Raw genomic sequence first — 19,862 nt, forward strand, 5'->3', positions numbered from 1 at the left:
ATAACTACCCATGATGCCTAGCGGTCCCCCCCACCCAGAACACAGTCAGCGACCCCAGTGGCTCCCACAGCCGCTACAATATTCGTCTTCATAGACGTATCCTCCAAAGAAACCTTAAAGCAAATTTTCTTCAAGCTCCCAAACTGTACTGCAACTCATTAGAATTCCCCACCTGAAAGAAATCCTACAACTATGAGAAGAATAAGTGCAGGAGGGCAGTGGTAGTACAGTCACCTCAGACCTACAAGCTCCTGGGTTTCAGCCTGGGAGTTTTCTGTCTGGAGTTTCCATGTTCTCCCTGTGCCTGTGTGGGTTCTCGATGGGTTCTCCGGCTTCCTCCCACAGTCCAAAAACATGCTGAGGTTAACTGGCGGTTCTGAATTGTCCAGAGGTGTGATTGCCTCTATGTGTAGCCCTGTGACAGACTGTTACCTGTCCAGGATGAACTCTGCCTTCACCCTGTCAGCTGGAGTAGACTCCATAGATAATGGATGGATCTGTTGCAGAACAGGAGGTGAAGGCATCCTGAAGGAAACTGGTTTCCCTGTGATTGAGAACAAGATCTGCAATGGTCCCTCCTACCTGAACGGCAGAGTCAAGGACCACGAGATGTGTGCAGGAAATATCGAGGGAGGAACCGACAGCTGCCAGGTATGGAAAAGTCAAAAGGCTATAGTGTTAGAATGCTGTATTCTGACAGGCTTACCTGCTTTATTTTCTTTATTGTTGTTGATTTGTTTATGCATTGTTACCAGTCGAGTCATCCGTTCTGAAGGTTCAAACAATCCCAGGAAGAATGGAGCAGAATTTTTAAATTCATTTCACAGATGATCCACATATCTGAGGCCTTATAGTTCAAATCTGTAATGTCTTCTTCACTGTAGTAAGATCAGTTTGTACAGCTTAAGACATAGAGAGAATTCTTTGCAAAAAAGTTCTCCCAGGAATGCTTCCTGGAGCAGCTGACTTGTTAGCAGTCGTTACAAACATCCAGACGGTGCAGCTCAGGCATTAGATTATATTCATGTTGTCATGCTATTCATGGGTTTGTGTTAATGTTAAAGCAACAATACTGTTTGAAAAACCCGAGTTTTAATCTGTTTGACTCATTCAAACTCTTTTCTGTTGTGTTAACTTTCAAACAACCATGTTTATTTTGTTTCCTGAAACTGTTTAAAATAGTTTATTTCATTCAGTAGAAGGAATATTTTCTGCCCGTATGGTCAGAGGAGCTTTTGAGGATTTAAGAATCACACTCACAACAGCCTTTAGTGCTTTTAGAAAATGCTTCATAGTATTTTACATCAATTTTCTGATTCTGATGTGTGCAAAGCAGTACACCTGCCACTTTTCATCACAAATTTTTCCATACACTTGATAGCTGGAAAAGCTAACAAGTGTGCTGTGTGAAAGACATGGCAGCAGCTGAGTATTTCAAAAACAAACAGCTCTGCTGCTGGGCAAAAACACACATTAACATTCTAGAATCCTCATGATGTCACATCCCGGAATCAGTGGAACTCATCAGCCAACAGCATAAATAGGACACATTCAGTCAACTCAGGCACCCGGTTAGTTACAAGTATCTCCACCAGACACACAAACTACGCCAGAGTCCCGATCAAGCACAACAAGGAAGGACAACGAACCTCTACTCTAACTACAGTCTTCTGCAGACGCAACATTATCAACCGTCTTCAGAGTGTCTTTGTTTGTGCATCATGGCTCAAAGATTCAATCAAAGGCGGCACCAAGGATTTGCTACCAATCCTCACCATGGTGGTCACAGAAACTAAGCCCAGGAACTCGCTGAGCTGCGAAAAACCTTGGAGGCATGCCAAGCTGAAAACCAGCAGCTGATGGAGCGGAATCAGCACCTGGAAGAGTGCATCAACAAGCTTATGGATGACAACCGGAAGATCAGCCAGAAACTGAAACTCAGCAACACTCTGGTCGGCATTAAGGGAGGCATTCTGGTCGTGGCAAACAGGGAGGTTGTGGTTAAAGACATGAAAGACCTGCTGAAAGCTGAGCAGCAAAGATTTACCAAGTCCAGCGAGGCCAAGGATCAAGAGCTGAATCGGCTCAGAGAGACAGAACAGGAGATGGTGAGACTACAGAACCATGAGGGAGTGAAGGAGGCAGCGCAAGACCCAAAAGACCTGGAGGAGGACAACACTGAACTGCAGAATGAAATGACTGAGGAAGAAAGACTGCAGGAAGAAACAAACCTGCCTGGAGAGGAAAAAGTGCAGGAAGACGACAAACTGCAAGAAGAGGAACAGCTGGAGAAAGAGGAAAAACTGCAAGAAGAGGAACAGCTGGAGAAAGAGGAAAAACTGCAAGAAGAGGAACAGCTGGAGAAAGAGGAAAAACTGCAAGAAGCCGACAAACTCCAGGAAGGAAAAAACCTGCTGGAAGAGGAAACAGTGCAGGCAGACAACAAACTGCAAGAAGAGGAAAAACTAGATGAAGATAAAACAATAATGCAAGAAGACAACAAACTCCAGGGAGTCAAAAAGCTGCTGGAGAAGAAAAAAGTGCAGGAAGAGGAAAATGTGCAGGAAAACGACAAATTGCCAGATGAGGACAAAGACTTAGAGGAGGAGATAACAGAAGTTAAGGAGGAACAGGAAACCCCAGAGGTGGACAGCCAAGAGGTCCCTGCTAAAAACAAGAAAACAAGGGATTCTTTGCTTTCTTCAGATGTCTGATGGCAGGAAAGACAGAGGAAGAGAAAAGGAGCAAAAAAGAAAAAAGAGACAAACATGGCTGCTGGAGTTGGTTGCACTGAAGTGTGACGACCACAGCAAGTTGAGGAGGCTCTCTCGTCCTTCTCCCCTCTTCTCCCTCTCCTCACCCTTTCTACATCCCCCACCTCTCCACCTTCCCCTCCTCCATGACCATCCACAGCCATCTCATCTCCTCCACCCTCATCCCTCCCTCTCTACCTTTCACCTTTCCTTTCCTTTCCTTTCCTTTCCTTTCCTTTATTCCTCCCCTCTTCCCTTTCTACTATCCCATTTCTTACTTTTCTTTCACCTTCGTTCTCTCTCGTAAAAACATTAAAAAAGAAAAAATAATTGAACTCTAATTGTATTTGTTTGAAAGTTACACAGAACAATGTCAATTAAAAAGAAAGATCTGACCAGGGTCCAGGGCAAAGGGCAAAAAACTAAAATACTGTGCAGTGATACTTGGGTTGGTTGACATTTGGCGCTCAAAACACCTCAAAGAGAGAGATTTGACTTTCTACTCAAAGGTTCATGGAGCTACTCAAGAATGGATTTTTTTCTGTGTATTAAAATAAGATTCTTATAACGTTACAGATTGTCACATTGAACCTATAACCATCTCAGATCATGCTCCAGTGGTCATGTCAATGGACCGAGATGCAGAAAAAACATCTACATTCTGGAGATTGAATGTATCACTTTTGAATGACCCAAATGTGACACAATATATAAAAAAGGAGTGGTCGACATATATGGAGAAGTCTCAGAGTCAACTTAGTGGGAAGCTGCAAAAGTAGTACTTAGGGGGAAGTTAATAGCATTGTCATCTAAACTGAAAAAAGAACGTGAAAAAGAACAATTAAAACTAGAAAGGCGTATGCAAGAATTACAGCAAGAACATGAAAGGATGAAGAATGATAGCACTTTAAAATCCCTTTACCAAAGGAGAAAAGATCTAAATGAATTAACATACAAGGCAGAGGGCGCACTCCGATTTTCAAACCAAAAATTTTATGAATCTGGCAACAGAGCTGGCAGACTCCTGGCATTTTAACTACGCAAAGCTCAAGCAAACCGCACAGTATCAAAAACAATGAGCCCCTCTTCAAAAAAGATTTTACATCACCCCAAGGAAATAGCAGAAGGCTTCTCAACATGCTATAAAACACTTCATGATCCAGGGGAAACAGTTAATAAAACAAACCAGATTAAAACCATACTAGCAAAAATAAATTTAACCAAACTATCTGAAAGTGAATCAAATTCGATGAAAGACCCAATCACCAAAGAAGAAATCAGAGAAGTGATAAAAAAAACAATAAATCGCCCGGGGTAGATGGGTTCCCTGGGGAGTTCTATAAACATTTCAAAGAGGAGGTCACCCCCCTACTACAAAGAGTATTTAACTACGCCTTAAAGGAGAGAGACCCCTCAAAGACATGGTCTGAAGCTATAATTTCTGTGATCCCTAAGGAGGGGAGGGACCCTAAGATGTGTGCTTCATACAGACCGATAAGCTGACTCTGTAGTGATGTTACAATTCTAAGTACAATAATATCTAAAAGAATCCAAAGGAGCATCAACACACTAATTAAAGTAGACCAAACAGGGTTCATACCCGGCAAGACAAGTTGGTCGACCATCTGTGCTTTTCAGCCTGGATGCTGAGAAAGCATTTGACAGAGTGGATGGCTCTTCTTAGAACATACACCAGATAAAATGGGATTCCACTCAGACTTTATTAATTGGATTAAAGTGCTGTATTCTGGACCCAAGTCAAGAGTGAGAGTGAATGGACACACTTCGGAGTAGGGGGGTGGGGTTAATTTGAAAAGGGGTACTAGGCAGGGGTGTCCCCTCTTGCCACCATTGTTTGCAATCAGCATGGAGCCGTTAGCTGAAATGATAAGGGAAGACCCAAAAATACTTGGAGTATCATTTGGTGGGGAAACCTATAAAATATCTCTTTACGCAGATGATGTTATTTTGTATATTAGCGACCCCCAGACTTCTATCCTCCCTCTGCTGGAAACACTACAACAATTTGGAAAGGTATCCGGTTGTAAAGTTAACGAAACTAAATCAGAGGCTATGATGTTGGTGGGCAACTGGTCATCAGAGTTAAACAGAGAAGCCCATTTTAAATGGTCAACACAGGGGTTTAGATATCTTGGCATAGTGATTACCCCAGATTCTTCACAATTGTATATGGCAAATTATGGCAGATTGATTCCACAAATAAGAGCTGATCTGGGGAGGTGGGAGATTCTCCCTCTCTCTCTCTTTGGCAGAGTTGAAGTTATTAGAATGAATGTACTCCCTTGACTGATATATCTGTTTCAGGCTTTGCCAATATGGATATCAGCCTCCAGATTTAAGAGGTTAGAGAAGATGTTTTCCACCTTTATAAGGCAGGGGAAGAGACCCAGGATTCGACATAAAACTCTTCTATCAAAAAAAGCAAGGCGGCCTTAATTTGCCAAACTTAAAACTATATGACTGGGCAGCTCAAATTTGTGGTATGGTCGAATGGGTAGTACAGGATGAGGAAACAAATTGGCTAAAGTTGGAGGAGCAGTCATGCCCACTAGTACCTCTGGAGACAAGAGCATTCTTGGAACAAAACAAGTAGAGGGAACTTAAAATTAAAAATGAATGGATGAACTGTACTCGAAGTGTCTGGTCGCTTGTCAGGAAGAAAATAGGAGCCCCTTAAACTACCTCAAGAGCTGTTAAGATTACGAAGGATGTAGACTTTCTGCCATGGAGGTTGGATGCAGACTTCAGGGGATGGATGGAGGAAGGATTAATAAATATAAGCCAGCTGTTTGATGGAGGAACATTAAAATCCTTAACACAGTTACAATATAAATATGGCCTAACATCAAAAGATTTTTACAGATATTTACAATTAAGAAATTATTTAATTACACATAAGGAATGGAACACGCCACCAACACCACTAGAGGATTTTTTGATTAGGAATATGAAAGAAAAAAACACAAGAAAAATAGTCTCAGAACTATAGAAATGCTTGCAAACACACTGGTCTGGAGATTCTCTTCATATCAAAGAAAGGTGGGAACTAGAAATGAACGTCGTTATTGAAGGTGAGGAGTGGAGGGAGGTGTGTGATTCAGGACAAAATAACCAACAGCCCAACATGGAAAGAATTTAAGTGGAAGGTAAAGATGAGATATTTTAAAACACCCTCCATAATCTCAAACCTTGATGAAAGAAAGAACAGTTTATGCTGGAGAAACAAAACTGGAGACCACACTCACATATTTTGGAACTGTCCAAAACTGAAGCTATTTTGGGATTCAGGCAGAACTAAGGTCAATTTTAAGTGTTGATTTGCCACCTGAGCCGTTGTTCTATTTAATCGGTTGTATTGGATAAGAAAAAGCATACTGACTACATGTCCTACTACTGGTGGCAAAGAAAATGATTACTGTGTCTTGGCTCCGCCCACTACCTCCTACCCTCCACCAATGGAGAGAGAGATTAAAGAAAGTGTATTCAATGGAAAAAATAACAGCAGAACTCCATTTGAAGTTAGGTTCCTTTATGAATTTATGGGCCCCTGTTATAGCTTACTTTAATTTGATTTAACATATTTAACAGACTAGGAGAAATATTTTTGTTTGAATTGCAAGTGGAGAGGTTTTAGGCCTGAAAACAACAAAACTGTCAACTATGATACCCGTCAACCATGTTACAAAAAGTCCTACAATTATATACTGACCCTTCTACAGCTGGTATGATTGATAAACTTTATATTTCACTCTAATTCTCTCCTTTACGTCAGCAGGAAGTTTCCTTCATCCACGTCGAAGTCGCCTCCTGCAGTTTTAAATGTGCCATAAATATGTTTATAAATGTGTTTTATTCCCTGCAGTCAGATGTTCAGAGTGAACTGGACGGATTTTTTTTCATGATGTTCTGTTTGTATGTCAGTGGACAAACGGCAGAACAGTCTGAGGATGTTTATCGTTTTTATTCTTTCAGAAATATCAGCTTTAAATCATGAATGAATTCAGAAATGTGGCTTTGTGCTGCGTCAGATTAAAAGTCTGCAGAACAAACAGAGTGCTGCTTAACTCACATGAGCTCTTTATTTCTTTCTCTTTTACATGAATCAGGAACTTCCTGTCTGTTAGAGAGGCTGTTCGGCAACTGGCAGCTGATTGGAAGAGGGCAGGAGACACGTCGTAAAGGACCAATCAGCCTTTTCTGTTGAAGCGTCCTACTTTAAAACCATTTGAATCTCAGCTGAAGGAAGAAATCAACCCTGCTGCTGAACAGCTGTCCCCACAGGAACGACCAGCTCTGGATCAGGATCAGGATCAGGCCCTGATCCTGGACCGTGCCCTGGATCTGGTCCTGGGTCTGGTTCTGCTGCTCTCACTGGCTGTCCTGGTTGGCGTACACTCCGGCCTCCCAGCGCAGAGCTCGCTGGTTTTTATGTCGAATAACCCGAGTTGACTCAACAACCTGAAACCAAAGACACAAGGAGACAAAGGATCAAGGAGACAAGAAGATTAGGAAACAAAGAGACAAGCAGGTGAGGAGACAAAGAGACAAGAAGATGAGGAGACTCAAGCTGGGTTTCCATTACAGTTTTTCGCAAAATAAAAGTGATATTTCTAAAATTTCGACAAAGTATATTTGCGCTTTGAACGTGTTTCCATTGAAGGTTGTTCTGGGCAGAAGCATCGTAACTCTCGTAAAATACCATCCTGCGAGATTTCGATGTCGAACCCTTTCTCCCTCATTTCCGCTTCTATCTCCTTATCCCTTTAAGCTGCAGTCAATTCCAGCCATTTTCAGTACAAAAAATCGCTAATATTCTATTTGTAAATAAAAATATGACGAGAAATACAGGGAATATTGGACGCGCATCGCGAGGTGCATTTCCTTGAAAACGACCTATTCGTGGATTATATACCGACTTCAGGACATGTTTTGAACAAAATATGTTACTGGCTTGTTTCGTCTGGATGTCTAAGGTTGGATTATGGCTGTTTTTTGTGGAATATTTTCATCTGTGTGTAATAATGAACCCGGAAATGCGAGTTGCGCTGTGTAACAAACCGCCATGTATAGAGAACGGATGGATGGATATTCGTTGTTTGTTGGACAAATGTGTTTATATTACCCGCTGTGGTAATCACATCTGAAAGTGGTTTATACCGGCGGATTCATGAGAATCTAAGCTTTCCATCGGCGTATAGTGTTTGTATAATCGCGTTTGCAGTTTCAGACATTTAGCAAATTGCTTATGCAGATCTCAAAGTGTACCGCGGGCGGGACACTGAAGCGCAACTGAAGCGCAACGTGTTAAAACACTCTGCATTCCTCTGCTGTTTGCTGTCTGGTATGGCAGTGATGTTTTTCTCAAGAATAATGGCAAGAAAAGTCTCTGTCTCCTCTTCTGTCCACACGTACCGCGCCATGTTTACCCCGAGAGAACTGGTCATGTGACCAGGTACGTCAGGTCCAATGACGTATAATTGCGGAAAAAGTGTTTCCATTGCGCTTTTGCGATATTTTTCAATATCGAAACGTCTGAAAAACCACCTCATGAGAGCGTAAAAGCTTTTTAGCGATATTTTAGTCCTTTTTCGAAATTCAGGTGTTTCCATTACCAGTTTTTTATCGCGCTATTTACATTTTCCGCATATCTAAGGGTAATGGAAATGCAGCTAAAGAGACAAGAAGATGAGGAGACAAAGAGACACAAAAATGGGGAGACAAAGAGACACTGAGGACGCTTCCAAGATATGAAACGGCTCCTTCAGATGTAGAACTGTTCCTAGAAGACTGTACCTCGTTGTTGACGTCGTCAACCGGCTGGATTCCTGCGTACTGAAATACAGAAGTTAACAGAATGTTAATATAAACATGTCACCAGGATCAGATGTTCCTCAGGAGGAACCTGAAACCAGCAGCAGAACCAGCACCCACCGAGCTCTCCTCCAGTTTCTGTTTGGCTCGTCGCTCCTCAAAGTCCTGCAGCAGCGTCTCTGTCAGACCACCAACCGACGGCAAGCGAACTGCCGGTAAAGAGGAGAAGGAGGAGGAGGAGGAGGTCCAGGGCTGAGCGGTGATCAGGGAGATGGAGGACAGATGGGCAGATGGACGAGGAGAGGAAACACTGACAGGTTTGTCTGAAACACAGCAGCAAATACATCTATGACGTCTCATCAGTTTGTGTTTGAAGGTGGCACTGTTTCTGTTAGCAGAAATCTGTTAGCATCTGGTCCCCAACAGTGATACTGACGTCCATCAGAAAACCTCTGACATGTTCGTTTGTCTTTAAACCAATCAGAATGCAGCAGCGATGTTCTCTAAAACAGACGTCATAACATGGAGAACTCACTGGAAAAAGACACACCTGACTCTCACCTGATCTGACAGCTGATTGCTTTAGATGTCAGCTCAACAATACAACACAAACTTTTCATTTTAGTCAAACTGGACGGATTTTATCTGATGGTGAAGCTTCCATGTTGTGACGTTTTTCTGTCAAAGAGGCTGAATTCTCTTAAAAATGACTGAATTCTTTCATTGTTTTTAGCTCCTGTGTTTGTTGAGTTTGCCTGCAATGTTATAAAACCAATATTTAAATGAAGCTAATGCTGGTTATCATGATAGCATGTTAGCATGTCGTCTGGATGAGTTTCACTGTTTCATCCTTGCTCTGTTGCCTGACAACAGAAACATCTGGAAATGAGAGCAGCTTTATTGTAGTTAAGCTGTATTAAAATTTAGTTTAATGAGCACAGAGAGCAGGAGAGAAGCTAACAGATGCTAACAGAAAGTAACAGATGCTAGCAGAAGCTAACAGAGGCTGCCAGTCCGTTGTGTTGTCAGTGTGTTGTGTTGTCAGTTTGTTGTGTTGTCGGTCTGTTGTGTTGTCAGTTTGTTGTGTTGTCGGTCTGTTGTGTTGTCAGTTTGTTGTGTTGTCGGTCTGTTGTGTTGTCAGTTTGTTGTGTTGTCGATCTGTTGTGTTGTCAGTTTGTTGTGTTGTCGGTTTGTTGTGTTGTCGGTCTGTTGTGTTGTCAGTTTGTTGTGTTGTTGATCTGTTGTGTTGTCAGTTTGTTGTGTTGTCGGTTTGTTGTGTTGTCGGTCTGTTGTGTTGTCAGTCTGTTGTGTTGTCAGTTTGTTGTGTTGTCGGTCTGTTGTGTTGTCGGTTTGCTGTGTTGTCGGTCTGTTATGTTGTTGGTCTGTTGTGTTTTCTGTCTGTTGTGTTGTTTGTCCGTTGTGTTGTCAGTTTGTTGTGTTGTCGGTCTGTTGTGTTGTCAGTTTGTTGTGTTGTCGGTCTGTTGTGTTGTCAGTTTGTTGTGTTGTCGATCTGTTGTGTTGTCAGTTTGTTGTGTTGTCGGTTTGTTGTGTTGTCGGTCTGTTGTGTTGTCAGTTTGTTGTGTTGTTGATCTGTTGTGTTGTCAGTTTGTTGTGTTGTCGGTTTGTTGTGTTGTCGGTCTGTTGTGTTGTCAGTCTGTTGTGTTGTCAGTTTGTTGTGTTGTCGGTCTGTTGTGTTGTCGGTTTGCTGTGTTGTCGGTCTGTTATGTTGTCGTCTGTTGTGTTGTCATCTGTTGTGTTGTCGGTCTGTTGTGTTGTCGGTCTGTTGTGTTGTCAGTTTGTTGTGTTGTCGGTCTGTTGTGTTGTCGGTTTGTCGTGTTGTCGGTCTGTTATGTTGTCGTCTGTTGTGTTGTCATCTGTTGTGTTGTCGGTCTGTTGTGTTGTCGGTTTGTCGTGTTGTCGGTCTGTTATGTTGTCGTCTGTTGTGTTGTCATCTGTTATGTTGTCGTCTGTTGTGTTGTCATCTGTTGTGTTGTCGGTCTGTTGTGTTGTCGGTCTGTTGTGTTGTCGGTCTGTTGTGTTGTCATCTGTTGTGTTGTCGTCTGTTGTGTTGTCATCTGTTGTGTTGTCGGTCTGTTGTCTTATTAGTTTGTTGTGTTGTCGGTCTGTTGTGTTTTCTGTCTGTTGTGTTGTGTTCTGTTATGTAACAGTTGTTCTACAGCCTGTTACTGATTCACATGGTGGATGTTGCTGGACTTTGTTCTTCTGTCGCTGAGTTACTGATTGTGTGTCTGTCTGTTTTATGTGTGACCAGCAGACTTCATTCTTTTTCTGATGACTTTAGCATCTCAAGGTTCAGAAAACCTGCTGAGATTTAAAAGCTGCTGCAGCATCTTGTCATATTTTATTAAGTCTGCGTGTCACTGCAGTGAAACTTCACCTAGTCCTGGGTGTTGGCTCGCTGATTTTATTTTCAAACTTGCTGTGCTTATGTCAACGAATTTCTCAAAAACAATCATGTGAAAACTTCCGTTCCATTCATGGGACCTTGGACTCCTAAAGCTCTGTTGAAATACTTTTCAGTGATGGATTTTAGAAGGTGTCACTGAGCTGTAGCTGGATTGGATCAGCAGTTACGTACAGACTACCTGTCCTTTTACAGTTTCTAAGTTGAATGAGTTCTTTTTCTTTGTTTAACTTTAAGAAGTTTGTAATAAAAATGTGCTGAGTGCTGCAGGTGTCCAGGTGTCTCGATGAGGCGTACCTGTGGTTAAAGGTGGGTAGAACTGACTGACAGCCGTCCTGGTCGCCTGTTCAACCAGAGGAGCTGGAGAGAACGTTGGCCGGTGCTCCTCCCTGGACTCCCTCAGCTCCTTCAGCTCCTGCTCCCGCCTCAGAGCCTCCTCGATCTCCTTTCCAATGAAGTCTGGAGCTCCTTGTCCTCTGGACTGCCGGTTGGTGGACTCCAGGTTCCCCCTCCAGAGCTGAGGGGTGGTCCAGGATGGTGGCAGCGTTGGGGAGGAGGAGGAGTTGGAGGAAGAAGAAAGATCTCGATCTCGGTGGAAACGTCTGGAGTCGGTCTCGGTCAGAGAGGACAGATCCAGACTCGCTCGGCTGAACTCGGATTCTTCAGGGTGTCGATGAGGACAGCAAGGAGACGGGAACACTGAGCTGTCGGTCAGCTCCTCGTCTTCTGGATCCCACTTCTTCCTTGTGTCTTCCAGCTTCTGCAGCGCATCTTGACTGTCTTCTGTCAGGTGAGGTTCCTCCTTTCTCTGGTTCTGGATCTCTTTCTGGAAGATGAAGCTCACTCGGCTCTTGTCTTTGGTTCTGGGCGTCAGCGGCAACTGTAAACGTTTGGTTGTAATCTCAATCATCTCCTGGCTGTTGCTGTGCTTCAGGCCTCGAGAGTGTCGCAGGTTCTCCTCACGTTCCTGAACTAAGCGGATCTCCCTTTCAATCGGGGTTTCAGAGGCTTTGCTGAACCTGATGGTCTCTCCGTCCAGCTCAGTGTAACTGCTGAACAGGCCTTTGCTGGTGGTGATGCTGCTGCCCACCTCCAGCTGTTCCAGGTGGGAGTCCACTTCATCGAACACACTGTCCTGAGACTGGAGCACCGTCACCCTCCTCTGTGGATACGTCTCTTCTTCTGCTGCTGCTTTAAATGTTGTTGAGGTGTCAACATCCTCCAGCCTCACTGTTGGGGACACGTCAGGACGAGACAAATTCAGGCGTGTCTTTGAGGACCTTTGTGGGTGGAGCAGCGGCATCGGTCGGTCCTGCTCCATCTTCAGGAACTGCTTTCGCACAGCGTTGAAGTTGATCTGTTCGTTGTCGATGGTCCCAGGCTCAGCGTGTCGGGGCGGTTCTGCTCTGACAGGGCTGTAGCTCAAACTGAAGCCGTCGATGAGTTTGTCGGTAGATTGGTTCAGATCCAGACTCTCCAGCGATCTCTCCTGCTCCTTCAGAGCTGGGTTCTTCTTGGGTGCTTGGTTGCGAATGATCTCCCTGCGGAGCTGCTTCTCCTCGTCCTCCCTGACCACTTTGATGTTTGGATCAACTCTGTACAGCGAGTCTCCGTTGTAGTCAGAGAACAGGCTCTCTGGCTTCCTGCTGCTGCTGTAGGTCTGTAGTTTGAATCCTCTCTCCTCCTTTAGCGTCGCCAGCTTCGCCTGCCGCTCCGTCGACACCATCCAAGCTTCGTTCAGCTCGGCCTCAGGACTGTCCGGATCATCCACGAAGGAGTAAAACCCGCAGTGCGAGCTGGAACCACTGCTGCCAGGACTGCTGGGCTGCCACTCGTCGCTGGTGCTGCCTCCGTCCTGCGACACGGCGACCTGCCGGGCTTCAACCACCACATCCTTGGACTTGTCCTCCTCCAGGGATGACACGACCACCGAGGACTGACGAGTCACAGTGATGCTGCTAAAATTCAGGTCGTCTGGGTGGGGGGCGGGGCCAGCGATGGTGCGCAGGTCTGAGGGTTGCAGCAGCGGAGAGAGAGGCTTCAACACCCATTTCCTGGGAAAACTGTCCATGTCTGCAGGGGGCGCTGTGGAGGCAATAGGTGGTGCTGTGGAGCTGTCAGGGGGCGCTGTGGAGCTGATAGAGGGCGCTGTGGAGCTGATAGAGGGCGCTGTGGAGCCGACAGGGGGCGCTGTGGAACTGACAGGGGGCGCTGTGGAGCTGACAGGGGGCGCTGTGGAGCTGACAGGGGGCACTGTGGAGCTGACAGGGGGCACTGTGGAGCTGACAGGGGGTCGAGGCTCTGAGGGTTGGAGATGATGAACGGAGGTGGAAGTCTGGGAACTCCGGAGAGTCAAAGCATCCCGACGGTCGCCTGCCGAGAGTCTCTGAAAGGACAGGAATGGGAGGTTACCATGGTAATGACAAGGATAAAAGGTTGTCGTGGCAACAACAAGGAGGAGAGGTTACCATGACAACAACAGGGATGAAATGTTGGCATGGAAACAACAGGGAGGACAAGTTACTAATACAGCAACAGAGAAGGGAACACAGTTACTATGGAAACTACAGACGATCTCTGCACCAAATCGTAGAGTACCAACTGGAAACAGGAGAGACTGGTTTCCATGGCAACATGGTGGTTACTATGGTTCTGTTTTCTATAGAGGAAAGTTTTATTGTTTTATTAATCACTAATAAACTGGTCTCCACTGAATGTGTTTGCAAAGCATCATGGGAACTGGAGTCCACGTGGGAGCAGCTCTGAGCTTTTATGGTTTGGAGGAAATAAATCTGCATTCCGGGAAAGTTGAGGAATGTCAATAAAGTTTATTAGAACCAATCAGCCCGTGATAACATGATTTACATAATCGCTTATAAAAGAGACGGAGGTCATTTTGACAGCAGCAGGCTGGACTCTGCACTTATTACCTGTAATAATTCAGTTCAAATCAAAAGCAGGGTTCAGGGTCTGAGACTTTTGGCCTACTGGAAAGTTTTATATTCCTCAGATTCAGATAAATCTCATGGTCATAAAACAACAACAAGCAGGTCAAAGGTTCAACCCAGAAACGTCATAAACTTCAGGTAGAGTGTGATCAGACAGGCGGATTATAAAGCTGCTCAGGGCAGAAACAAGCTGCTGAAGAAACCAGAAATATGAGTAGAATCCACCTCAGTGTGCGTTAAACACCAAGAATAAGGTCCTGAACAGGTCAAACGTTTGGACACACCTTCTCATTTCATGCTTTTTCCTTCTTTTCATGACTATTTACAGTGTAGATTCTCACAATGTAAATAATCTGACAAGATTTAACAAATTTTGGACGTATTTCGAGTCATCTTGTACCATTTTAACACATTTTAGGGAATTTTCAGGAGCTTTGAACAGGTTTCAAGTCATTTGGACTTATTTCAACTTGCTTTATGAGTTATTTTGGACAGATTTTGAGTCATTATTGACAATTTTAAATTAGTTTGGACAAATTCAATCATTTCAAACAAATTTTGAGTTTTTTGGGACTTGTTCTGGGTTATCTGGGACTTCTTTTGGGTCATTTACGACAAGATTTAACTAATTTTTTTGACATATTTTGAGTCATCTTGTACCATTTTTAACACATTTTAGAAGGTTTGAGTAGCTTTGAACAGGTTTTGACTCATTTTGGACTAATTTCAACTTGTTTTATGAATTATTTTGAACATGTTTTGGATCATTATTGGCAGTTTTAATTCAAACTGAATCATTTGAATTATCTAAAATATAAAACATGTTTTGACTTATTTCACACTTTTTTGTTTACTGCATAGTTCCATCTGTGTTCATTCATAGTTTTGATGCCTCCAGTGAGAATCTACAATGGAAATAGTTGTGGAAATAGAGAAAACCATTAAAGGAGACGGTGTGTCCAAACAAAGAGACACACGAGTCAGTCTCAGAGAGAAAATAATCATGAAATCGGAGATGAGAAGTGTTCAGGATGCTGCACCTGGCGGGATTAAAGCAAACCAAAGACTGGAGCATAGCGTTAGCAGAGCGTTAGCATCAGTGTGGCAGTGAGAGATAAGCTGCCACTCCTGCAGATGGACGGCTGCTGTCAGCTGATAAAATGTTTAAGAAGCTGTTTACATCCACAGACAGACAGGTGAAGGTTGTAAACGTTCTCCTCAACGTTTAAAGAACATTTACTTCAACAGAGGCTCAGAGACTGTCTGATGGGACGACATTCATTCATTCAGGAACGTAAAAGACGACACAGAAATAAGAAACAAGGATGAATAAAAGGTTAAGTTAGAAGGTGAAGTTAGAAAAAAAACATTAACTGAAGCATTAAACTTCTTTTTAAAAAATCAGTGAGATATGAAAGTTCTGAACACGAGTGATTAAAGTTCAGCAGCACATAAATGATATTATTTTACACTCTGAATTAAATACAGACGTTTCTGTCAAAAGTGAAGCAGAAAATGAACAAACTGCAGGAACTCAGCAGTTTAAACCTCAGCATCTGTTACCATGGAAACAACACATGACATCACCTCAGACGGACCAGCTGATCCTCAGGAAAGTAACTAAGTACATTTACTCAGGTACTCTGCTCAGCACACGTTTGAAGTACTTGTATTTTACTTGAGTTTTTGCTTCATCTGACACAGAAATACTGAGCTTCGTACTCTGTTACTTTCTGCAGTACTTTTACCTCAGTAAAGGATCTGAGTACTTCTTATAAAAAGTAATCGAGTAGAGCTGTTAGCACAATGCCATTAAGTTCAGGCCGCAGAATGAATAAATTTAAAAATTACTAAATTATTTTATTGAGAAACATTTAAAGTTTCAAACATTACTTTGATGTTAATAATCCTGCATCACTTTAATCTTCGTTAGTTGACTTAAAACTGAATTTAGTTTATAAAACTTTATGAAATTGTCTTAATATCTTCATTTTTCTCCACCTTTAGTTCAGGATTCTTTGATGTAATCAGATGTTTATTAAAATGTTGTTGATTACAGATGAAAAGTTCATTCAGTTTGCTGCTTCAACGGAATCTCATTCAAAGTTTTTTGAACTCAGAAAGGTTCAAACTGTTAGTTATTGTTGTAGTACAGTAAGAAAAGAACAGTTATATTCTGCGTTAATCAGCTGGAGTGATTGATAATCAGTAACAGAGTTTAGCTGGTTTCACCTGTGAAGGTTAAAATGCTAAAGCTTTTCTTACCTCTGATCACTTTTCTGTCAGCAGCTCAAACTGAACCCACTGACTGACGCCACAAAGGTCATGTTCAGAGACCACGCCCACATGCAACCCCATATGGATAGACCACGCCCATATAGAACTGCACTGTTGAATAGGCCACACCCCCGTGTGAGTTTCAGTCTAAAGTCTGAATCAGGTTATTCACATTCAAACTGCTTCATTAATCTCAAGCTGAAATAACCAAAGTTTAAAAATGTTAATACACATATGAAGGTAAAATGAGCACTGGAACTTTACTTAGTTTAGATTAATTTTAGTAATAACATTGTAGGGTCTCAGCATTTATATTTATGAATTATTATAATTAATAATTAATATTTATTCAGGTAAAGTTGTATTTTATATCATTTTTGTACGGCTTTAATCCTTTGTATTTACATTCCTGAGGTAAGTTCATACCATAAATACACACCTGAATTTAAACTTTATATCATTATTAACATTTATCATATTTTTCTACTAGAAACACTTTGGTTAACAGCTCTGGTTTAAATGATAGATAACTGTAACCCGACTAATAATAATAATGATAAAGATTCAAAACAGACACTGAGCACCTTAGCATGTTCTTTCAGGTGTCTTATTATCATTATTACTATTAGGCTATTATTATTATCATTATTATTATTATTATTATTTATTTATTTTAATATTAGCATTATTATATTTATCATTGGCATTATAGCATTTTTATTGTTATTATTATTATTAATAGCATTATTAACATTATTATTTTCATTATTATTATTATTAGTGATAGTAGTAGCAGTCGTAGTATTTGAAGGCTGACAGAGGAACCAGTTGTGCTGCTGCTGCCCCCTGCTGGACAAACACCACAGCTGACTGTTGGTGTGTTTGCTGTTTGTTGTTGATTGTTTGCTGTTTGTTTGTCTCTCACCTTGCTCTCCTGGTCCAGACTGTGACACAGAACCTGCCACGGCGCCGTGTACCTGAACATCCTCACCTGGACCGACTGGTTCCTACTGGTTCTGGTCTGGTGATGATGGTGATGATGTCAGTCAGACTGACAGCCAGCAGGAACCAATCAGCATCAGCCCTGAGACAGACACACCGGTCAGAGTACTGATCAGAGTACTGATCAGAGTACTGATCAGTACTCTGATCAGTACTCTGATCAGAATACTGATCAGAGCACTGATCAGAGCACTGGTCAGAGTATTGGTCAGAGTACTGATCAGAGTACTGATCAGAGTACTGATCAGAGTACTGATCAGAGTACTGATCAGAGTATTGATCAGAGTATTGATCAGGCTGAACTGAGACGATTGTTCAGTGATGTGATGAGTTTTCAGTCTGTGAATAATAATGTGAGTGAAACTTTCAGAAAATACTGAAACTGGATCGATTCGATTCCTTTACTTCATTTTTATTTGTTTTTGCTGCTTGTTTCTATTTTTTCACTTTCATTTTTCGACTAAATAAAATGGAAACTTTTTTAATCTGAATGAGAAGCTTCAGAAATGAGATCAAATAAAACAGCTGAAGTTCAACTCAAGACAAAAAAACAAACAAACAACAGAAAACAGTGTAAACAAATGTGTGACATCATCAGAGGCAGGTTTGAGGTCATCGAAGAGACTTCAGGTTCAACTCTGGTTTGTCAGCATTGAGGTGGTTAATTTGTTCATCGCCATGGTAACCTGAGCAGCTGTGGGCCAGGTGACTCCAGGTGAGAGATCAGAGAGTTTAAGAGCTCCGCTCACTGACCAATCAGCTGCTTCTGCTACTTTCAGTCTGAGATTAAAACCCTTCATTTGTAAAAACTGTCACTGTGACGTCAGTAGACCTGTCCACATCAGTGACTGATCATCTTTTGCTCCGCCTCTTTCATGTGAGCGTGCTCAGAGCAGATTCCAGATTAGCTGAACCTGCTTCAGATGCTTGTTTGTTTACTGTCGTTTTGTGTCTCATTTTTGTCATTTTCGGTCTTGTTTTTGTCTTTTGTGTCTTGTTTCTGCCATTTTATGGCTCGTTTTGTAGTTTCTGACATTTCTTTTTGGCTATTTCTGTTCTATTTTTGTGCTGTTATGTCTCGTTTTTTGTCATTTTCTGCCTGTTTTTTGTCCTTTTGTGTCTTGTTTTTGTCATTTTCTGTTTTTTTTCCCATCATTTTGCAACTAGTTTTTGTCATTTCATGTCTTATTTTTGTCAATTTGTATCTAGGTTTTGTTGTTTTGTGTCTAGTTTTTGTCATTTTCTGTTTTGTTTCTGTCTTTTGTTTGTTTACTGCTGATGTACGTAAACAAAACTGTCGCCCAGATGTTGGAGGAGGGCGGGGCCAGTGTTGTTTACATCAACAAACGGGTTTTTAAATCAACAACTGATCTGAGACACACACACAGGTACGTGATGTCGTGATGATGTCACACAGGTGAGAGTAAACAGAATAAACAGACTCACCGAGCAGCAGGTTCACCTCGACCAGCTGATGGAGGACTGACCACACCGCCGCTGTCCCACAGTGTGGGTGTGTGTGTGTGTGTGTGTGTGTGTTACTGTGTGTGTGTGTGTGTGTGTGTGTGTGTGTGTGTGTTTGTGTGTGTGGTGGGTGTGGTTGGTCATTGTGTGAGTGTTTATGTTGGTCAGCAGCATTCCTGACAAATTCCGCTGCTCAGCAACACACACACACGCACACACACGCACGCACACACACACACGCACACACACTCAGCTCACAGCAGCAGAAGTAAATACAGATGCAGATTTAAATATAAACTTCAGCTGGTGAATTAACACAGGACAGACACAGACAGACAGACAGACAGACAGACAGACAGACAGACAGACAGACAGACAGACTGGTGTGTGTTTACTCTGATTGGTTGATTAAACTCCAATAAAAACTGTGACACCAACAGATTCATTAGAATCTGACTGAAGCAGCTCCTTCAGCCTCCTGCAGGGGGCGGCACCATACTGTCAGCAAGTTGCCGTGACAACTGGAGAAAGCTGGAGGACATCCCATAACTGCTCAGAGGGGAGGTTAGTGGCTGATGGATGTTTCTGCTGGGGGACACTTTAACTCAGCTCAGAAGAACCTGTGTTCTTGTTTGATGACGATCCTCAGATCTTAGCGTTCAGGACGTTTCCATGGAAACTCACTGAGGGCTTCAGACCAGCAGGGGGCGCCGCTGGCCGATAAAGTATTAGAACACGCCTGGATATCATCCAGAACAATGTCCAGAACATGTTGAAGCTGCTTCAGTCCTTCAGAACTGCTCATTTTTGTCATTTTTTGTTTTATTTTTGTCGTTTTTGTCTAGTTGTTGTCATTGTGAGTCTCCTTTTTGTCGTTTTCTCTCTTGTTTTTGTCATTTTGTGTCTCGTTTTTGTTGCTTTCTGTTGTTTTTTGTCATTATATGTCTCGTTTTTGTTTTATGTCGTTTTTTGTTGTTTTTGTTGCTTTGTGTTGTGTTTTTTGTTGTTTTCTGTTGTTTTGAGTCTTTTTTTGTTGCTGTTTTTTGTCATTTTACGTCTTGCTTTTGTTGTCAACATCATCAAACAGTTTTCCTGAAGAATGTGTGGAGCTGATTCCCACTGGTCCAGAACAAACCCAGATTCTGGTAAATGAGGAAACAT

At 42.5% G+C, this 19,862-nt stretch overlaps 1 protein-coding gene across 1 annotated transcript; it reads right to left on the reverse strand.

The window, feature by feature from the left end:
• Positions 1 to 6,720: 6,720 nt before the first annotated feature.
• On the reverse strand, positions 6,721 to 17,290 carry misp (mitotic spindle positioning). Its single transcript, XM_022209086.2, has 5 exons — positions 17,161 to 17,290; positions 11,308 to 13,396; positions 8,706 to 8,908; positions 8,568 to 8,606; positions 6,721 to 7,232 (listed from the first exon to the last, which is right to left on the reverse strand). Exons 1-5 carry the CDS (start codon positions 17,218 to 17,220, stop codon positions 7,143 to 7,145), a joined length of 2,481 nt encoding a protein of 826 aa, XP_022064778.2. The 5' UTR covers positions 17,221 to 17,290; the 3' UTR covers positions 6,721 to 7,142.
• Positions 17,291 to 19,862: the final 2,572 nt, after the last annotated feature.

Source organism: Acanthochromis polyacanthus, chromosome 4 (genome assembly GCF_021347895.1).
Source record: "Acanthochromis polyacanthus isolate Apoly-LR-REF ecotype Palm Island chromosome 4, KAUST_Apoly_ChrSc, whole genome shotgun sequence".
Lineage (NCBI taxonomy): Eukaryota > Metazoa > Chordata > Actinopteri > Pomacentridae > Acanthochromis > Acanthochromis polyacanthus.

Excerpts from the sequence above, each read along its gene's own strand:
- misp (XM_022209086.2), bottom strand. The coding sequence starts at position 17,220 with ATGTTCAGGTACACGGCGCCGTGGCAGGTTCTGTGTCACAGTCTGGAC. Across the intron at positions 13,397-17,160 it reads GTCTGGACCAGGAGAGCAAG|AGACTCTCGGCAGGCGACCG; the intron begins GTGAGAGACAAA and ends CTGTCCTTTCAG. Across the intron at positions 7,233-8,567 it reads TTGACGACGTCAACAACGAG|GTTGTTGAGTCAACTCGGGT; the intron begins GTACAGTCTTCT and ends CTTTGGTTTCAG.